Here is an 8,064-nt window from a genome sequence, read left to right on the forward strand (position 1 = left end):
TTTTTTTTTTTTTTTCGTTGTCACTCTTTTCGAATTTTGTTACTGTCTATCAAAAACGTGTAGAATTCTGTGTCTAGTTAGTTATCCGTAGGTCACTTTATCACTGTCTGATATCTCTGCCGTTTGACTTGCTAGATTCAAGGGAAATGGCCGTACCAGGTAATACTTTCAGACTTCTCAGCTCCAGTTTCTGTTCTATGTATAACTCTGTCTTAATCGTGCTACCAACATAAAGGCTGTGTGCAAATGAACTTTGACCTATTTTAATATTTCCTCCTGGCAAATGTGTATGAACTTTGACCTTTCAAACTTTCCAAAAATATTTCCGGCAACATACATATGTTCTTGAACCTCTTAAAAAAATATTTTCTTATGCTTTGCGAGAGCATGCTGTTTAAAATGTGAAAGCCATATGTTTAAATGAACTTTTGACTTTTCTTTGGTGGTCGATTTCTGATATATTCTCCTGAAATCTTGACTTGTTCTAAGGTATCTGAAGTAACCATCATCATTGAAATAATTTCTTTTGCCTGATTCACTTGGAAGATTTTCTATTAAAATATTTTAATATTGAATTGTAGATTCTGGCAAGCATCTTTATAACAAATAATTTTTATCTGAAAATCCTTTCAGGTCTATCACAGGAAACAGGTTAATTTTTTGCACCTGGATATTTTACTATAAATAGTTATTTTTAATAATTTTAGAATTTATTTGCTTTCCCTTTTTTCCTTGTTTTTGTTTGTGTCCTTTTGCCATATTTCTGTCAAAAAATATTTCAATAACGATAGTTCAGCACCGACTTTACGCTGGTTTTGTTATGTTTTTTTTGCTGAAGGGGAGGGGGGGGGGGGGGGGGGGGGGGGGGGGGGGAGGCACGGGAGGAGGCATGACTTAGCTTGTGAGTGGTGAAGGAAATGTTATCTGTGGCATTGTACTAACTATAATCAACCTACATTAATGGCCAAAATATGTGTCCATTTATTTTTCGCTTCAGTACCATTCTAAACAATGGCAGGTAAACATTTGTCACAATTTTAAAGCGCAGCGTGTTTGGACTAAAAGGATTAATTCTGTGTGTTTTTACATGGTGTCTCCATTTTCAATGTGAAGTCAAGTGTGCATTACTAAATTGTTGTTTGGTCCCGACATCCTCTGACCCCTTCAGCTTCCAGAATGGTACACTCTTGTTCCATCAAGCGGGTGATCCCACTGAAGATGTAGGGGTGGACGGTGACAGGTTTATAGTTTAGATTAACATTTAACTGTTGTACTATTGAGATAGATTTTCCCCCTAAATGGGCAATAAGTTTGATGTATGCCATTACATTTTCAAATGTTAACTGTTATAAGCTCAGGAGTAAAAGTGGTACTTGACTGAATTCCCGAAGGTGCTGTGCCTTGCAGCAAAAACATGTTTAATAGAAGTTGCATAATCCTTGTTGTGAAACTAAATAAAATCCATACCTAACCTTTGTCTACGGACCAGCAAATATCCGATGTTGTGGCCACAATTGATATTTCTTACCCTATGCTCTGTCCCACCTGCCATTTGGTATTGCTACCTGATCATCAGGGCTACAGTAAAAAGGACTGGCATGTCATCTGTCAATACAGACAGGGCAGATTGTTGTATGCATGTTACTTTGGAAGTCCTATGGACCTATTTCATATTATCATTGCTCATATTCAGTTTAATATTCTTATAGCCATCTTGTACATATATATATATATATATATATATGCATACATTTGTATCAATATTTAAATTCTCTTAAAATTATCTTATTTCATATAATTTCTATCTTATTTATTGGAAAGTTGTAATCAAAAATAAGAACGAGGGTTTGATCCCTTTTGAAGACTGGAGCTTGGAGGGAAAACCCTACATTTAAACAATACCTATTTGGTAGAAATGGTAGCCTCGTGGGGGGTGGGGGGACTAATATTTGTGAACTAATAATGGTCTATATTCAAACCTGTTCATGTGACTATGTCAATTAAGGAACCACCCATGACCACCTAAGAGGCCATTTAAATGTTTCCCTTTGTAGTAATTTCGTTGTGAATTAAACTTGTAATAAGGGACCACCTAGGCTAAGAGGCCATTTAAATGTTCCTCTTTGTAGTGATTTCGTTGTGAATTAAACTTGTTATTAGGGACCACCTTTGCTAAGAGGCCATTTAAATGTTCCCCTTTGTAGTGATTTCATTGTGAATTAAACTTGTATTATGGGACCACCTTTGCTAAGAGGCCATTTAAAATGTTCCTCTTTGCAGTGATTTCATTGTGAATTAAACTTGTATTATGGGACCACCTTTGCTAAGAGGTCATTTAAAATGTTCCCCTTTGCAGTGATTTCATTGTGAATTAAACTTGTATTATGGGACCACCTTTGCTAAGAGGCCATTTAAAATGTTCCCCTTTGCAGTGATTTCATTGTGAATTAAACTTGTATTATGGGACCACCTTTGCTAAGAGGTCATTTAAAATGTTCCCCTTTGCAGTGATTTCATTGTGAATTAAACTTGTATTATGGGACCACCTTTGCTAAGAGGCCATTTAAAATGTTCCCCTTTGCAGTGATTTCATTGTGAATTAAACTTGTATTATGGGACCACCTTTGCTAAGAGGTCATTTAAAATGTTCCCCTTTGCAGTGATTTCATTGTGAATTAAACTTGTATTATGGGACCACCTTTGCTAAGAGGTCATTTAAAATGTTCCCCTTTGCAGTGATTTCATTGTGAATTAAACTTGTATTATGGGACCACCTTTGCTAAGAGGCCATTTAAAATGTTCCCCTTTGCAGTGATTTCATTGTGAATTAAACTTGTATTATGGGACCACCTTTGCTAAGAGGTCATTTAAAATGTTCCCCTTTGCAGTGATTTCATTGTGAATTAAACTTGTATTATGGGACCACCTTTGCTAAGAGGTCATTTAAAATGTTCCCCTTTGCAGTGATTTCATTGTGAATTAAACTTGTATTATGGGACCACCTTTGCTAAGAGGCCATTTAAAATGTTCCCCTTTGCAGTGATTTCATTGTGAATTAAACTTGTATTATGGGACCACCTTTGCTAAGAGGTCATTTAAAATGTTCCCCTTTGCAGTGATTTCATTGTGAATTAAACTTGTATTATGGGACCACCTTTGCTAAGAGGTCATTTAAAATGTTCCCCTTTGCAGTGATTTCATTGTGAATTAAACTTGTATTATGGGACCACCTTTGCTAAGAGGCCATTTAAAATGTTCCCCTTTGCAGTGATTTCATTGTGAATTAAACTTGTATTATGGGACCACCTTTGCTAAGAGGCCATTTAAAATGTTCCCCTTTGCAGTGATTTCATTGTGAATTAAACTTGTATTATGGGACCACCTTTGCTAAGAGGCCATTTTAAATGTTCCCCTTTGCAGTGATTTCATTGTGAATTAAACTTGTATTATGGGACCACCTTTGCTAAGAGGCCATTTAAAATGTTCCCCTTTGCAGTGATTTCATTGTGAATTAAACTTGTATTATGGGACCACCTTTGCTAAGAGGCCATTTAAAATGTTCCCCTTTGCAGTGATTTCATTGTGAATTAAACTTGTATTATGGGACCACCTTTGCTAAGAGGCCATTTAAAATGTTCCCCTTTGCAGTGATTTCATTGTGAATTAAACTTGTATTATGGGACCACCTTTGCTAAGAGGCCATTTAAAATGTTCCCCTTTGCAGTGATTTCATTGTGAATTAAACTTGTATTATGGGACCACCTTTGCTAAGAGGCCATTTAAAATGTTCCCCTTTGCAGTGATTTCATTGTGAATTAAACTTGTATTATGGGACCACCTTTGCTAAGAGGCCATTTAAAATGTTCCCCTTTGCAGTGATTTCATTGTGAATTAAACTTGTATTATGGGACCACCTTTGCTAAGAGGCCATTTAAAATGTTCCCCTTTGCAGTGATTTCATTGTGAATTAAACTTGTATTATGGGACCACCTTTGCTAAGAGGCCATTTAAAATGTTCCCCTTTGCAGTGATTTCATTGTGAATTAAACTTGTATTATGGGACCACCTTTGCTAAGAGGCCATTTTAAATGTTCCCCTTTGCAGTGATTTCATTGTGAATTAAACTTGTATTATGGGACCACCTTTGCTAAGAGGCCATTTAAAATGTTCCCCTTTGCAGTGATTTCATTGTGAATTAAACTTGTATTATGGGACCACCTTTGCTAAGAGGCCATTTTAAATGTTCCCCTTTGCAGTGATTTCATTGTGAATTAAACTTGTATTATGGGACCACCTTTGCTAAGAGGCCATTTAAAATGTTCCCCTTTGCAGTGATTTCATTGTGAATTAAACTTGTATTATGGGACCACCTTTGCTAAGAGGCCATTTTAAATGTTCCCCTTTGCAGTGATTTCATTGTGAATTAAACTTGTATTATGGGACCACCTTTGCTAAGAGGCCATTTAAAATGTTCCCCTTTGCAGTGATTTCATTGTGAATTAAACTTGTATTATGGGACCACCTTTGCTAAGAGGCCATTTAAAATGTTCCCCTTTGCAGTGATTTCATTGTGAATTAAACTTGTATTATGGGACCACCTTTGCTAAGAGGCCATTTAAAATGTTCCCCTTTGCAGTGATTTCATTGTGAATTAAACTTGTATTATGGGACCACCTTTGCTAAGAGGCCATTTAAAATGTTCCCCTTTGCAGTGATTTCATTGTGAATTAAACTTGTATTATGGGACCACCTTTGCTAAGAGGCCATTTAAAATGTTCCCCTTTGCAGTGATTTCATTGTGAATTAAACTTGTATTATGGGACCACCTTTGCTAAGAGGCCATTTAAAATGTTCCCCTTTGCAGTGATTTCATTGTGAATTAAACTTGTATTATGGGACCACCTTTGCTAAGAGGCCATTTAAAATGTTCCCCTTTGCAGTGATTTCATTGTGAATTAAACTTGTATTATGGGACCACCTTTGCTAAGAGGCCATTTAAAATGTTCCCCTTTGCAGTGATTTCATTGTGAATTAAACTTGTATTATGGGACCACCTTTGCTAAGAGGCCATTTTAAATGTTCCCCTTTGCAGTGATTTCATTGTGAATTAAACTTGTATTATGGGACCACCTTTGCTAAGAGGCCATTTAAAATGTTCCCCTTTGCAGTGATTTCATTGTGAATTAAACTTGTATTATGGGACCACCTAGGATAAGAGGCCATTTAAATGTTCCCCTTTGCAGTGATTTCATTGTGAATTTAACTTGTATTATGGGACCACCTGTGCTAAGAGGCCATTTAAAATGTTCCCCTTTGCAGTGATTTCATTGTGAATTAAACTTGTATTATGGGACCACCTTTGCTAAGAGGCCATTTAAAATGGTCCTCTTTGTAGTGATTTCATTGTGAATTAAACTTATGATAAGTGACCACCTAGGATAAGAGGCCATTTAAATGTTCCTCTTTGAAGTGATTTCATTGTGAATTAAACTTGTATTAAGGGACCACCTAGGCTAAGAGGCCATTTAAAATGTTCCTCTTTGTAGTGATTTCATTGTGAATTAAACTTGTATTAAGGGACCACCAGCATTAGGAGACCACACTTTGAACTGATCAAGGATGGTTTATTAACACAGATGTGACTATATGATAGTGGTTATCTCCGATAGACCTAGTACTCGGTCAGTAATCATAATTCCTCTATATCAACTTTACACTTCCTAATGTCTGTTGGTACTCGGGTCCTAATGAGGAGCGGGTAACTGTCTTGTATGTCTAACATTCAGCACTATGAGCCAATAATACACATGTATGATTTGTCTGATGTCTAATGAGGGTTTATTGACACTGGATATTATAGTTAGCCTTTATATCATGTTGTCATATAAGACCTCAATGTAACAGCAGTGTTTAACATCGTCACCTGGGAGTCCATCATCACACGTTTGGAAACATTGTCACTAGTCATTATATAATTAGTTTGCATTTTGATGTACAAATATATTCATTATGATTATTTTGGCATCTTTCCTTCAAATCTGTAGTTTTATTTTGTGTCACCAATTTAATCTTTGCATGTGTTTAATATATTTAAAAACAGGAAAAGAATTTTTTACTCCTTTGATATACAAAAGAAAATGATTGACATGTATAATTTTGAAATTTAAACTTTTCAAGACAAATAGATGGTTATTGAAGGTCACTTTTTTTATTCAAATTTTGATACAAGTATTTGAATAATAAAAAGGCAAAATTGATTACAGTGCTTTTAAAGCTGCTATCAAACTTGTTTTATTGAAAGAAAAACAAAGATAAATGAGATGTTCCTTATTTTCTCAATGACTACCAGCTATATATTTCATGGAGAGGATTGAATCATTTCATATTTGTGATTTCATATTTGTGATGTATTCGAACTGTGACTTACAAAATAGCAGGTTTTCACCAAGATAAATTAAATTTGCAGATTGCTAGCTGAATTGATTTGAATTCATTGGTCATCAATGGCGATTCAAACATTTTGCAAGGCTACAATCACATTGTCAGTAAATGCTGGCCAGTCAACTGGGAAAAGTAGCATTGTTTTTAACAATTAAAAAATTCACTATAAACCCTTGTATTTCACAAATGATAAACTTAATAATAATAATGTCTAACAGCATATTAATAAGATAATATCACTTGTGTGATAGACATTGTTTAATGTGAAAATTTGTAGTACAGTCAAGAACCTAATATGTTTTATTAAGCAGATGAAATGTTCTAAAGATTAGGTAAACATCATCATAAGTCATATACCTAGAAATAAGAGATGTGTCTGTCCAGCTAAACCTTCTTACAATTATTTTTCTCCATGTTTAGTTTCTCGTCAGTAAATGTTTCAGATACAACAAACTATTTTGTGATAAATCGGCCAATTCACTGAAGAACAAAGAAAAATTAAATTTGATGAAAATTGCTACTGAGCAGTTATTATTATGAATAATAATAATTCTGTATTTGATATTTCATAGGTACAGGCACAGCTAACCATGACATGTTCTCAGCTTCACAAACGAGCGGAGAGAATCGGCTCTATGCTGGTGGAAAAAGGCAAGCTCAACACTGGAGACCACGTCGCTTTAATATACCACCCAGGTAATATGATTAGACCACGTCGCTTTGATATACCACCAAGGTAATATGATGAGACCACGTTGCTTTAATATACCACCCAGATAATATGACGAGACCATGTCACTTAATTAAACCACCCAGGTAATATGACAAGACCACGCGTCACTTTAATATACCACCCAGATAATATGACGAGACCATGTCACTTTAATAAACCACCCAGGTAATATGACAAGACCATGAGTCACTTTAATATACCACCCAGGTAATATGACAAGACCACATGTCACTTTAATATACCACCCAGGTAATATGATTGGATCACATTACTTCAATATTCCACCCAGCTAAAATATTTTATCATATCTCATCTATATAACAGTGTTTCTGATTGGATAATATTGATCACTTGACGGGGAAATACAACAATGTGTTTTCCTCACATGCTCAAGTTTCCCTGTTCATATTTCATTACTTCATTACTTTTATAGGTCATAATTAGTCTCGGGGAGGGAACAAAGCATTGCGTTTCCCTACAACAAGGGCAATACATGTATATTGCTGATCATGCATACTTGCCAATTGTCCCTAATTAGGAGGAAGACTCCGAAGTTTGGAACCTTAAATGAAATTTAATATTTCCATCCAGCAAATTTGCTAAACTATTCCTATATCCTAAAATCTTAAGATTTCATATGATAGATCAACTCAAAATATATTATTTCAAATGTTTATTTTGTATCAAGGGGGTATGTACAAAAAAAATATGTATGTTATTAATTTTGAGCACGCAGAATCTCACTGATGGAAATTTGAAAAGGTTGGCAATTATGGATCATGTCACTTTAATATCCCATGACGTTAATATGTAATTCTATGGATGATGTATCTGTATATAAATGTGATGCCCTCATCTTTATGCCATTGCGGTATAGAAATGAGGGGGGG

General features: G+C 35.2%; 1 protein-coding gene across 1 annotated transcript in view; it reads left to right on the forward strand.

The window, feature by feature from the left end:
* LOC110460110 (disco-interacting protein 2 homolog C-like) overlaps positions 1–8,064 on the forward strand; it is a 114,104-nt gene that overhangs the window by 91,346 nt on the left and 14,694 nt on the right. The window contains exons 28-29 of the mRNA XM_021512834.1: positions 136–159; positions 7,014–7,137. Of these exons, the coding sequence (XP_021368509.1) occupies positions 136–159; positions 7,014–7,137 (148 nt within the window). The remainder of the gene's footprint in view (positions 1–135; positions 160–7,013; positions 7,138–8,064) is intronic.

Source organism: Mizuhopecten yessoensis, unplaced genomic scaffold, assembly GCF_002113885.1.
Source record: "Mizuhopecten yessoensis strain PY_sf001 unplaced genomic scaffold, ASM211388v2 scaffold10323, whole genome shotgun sequence".
NCBI lineage: Eukaryota > Metazoa > Mollusca > Bivalvia > Pectinida > Pectinidae > Mizuhopecten > Mizuhopecten yessoensis.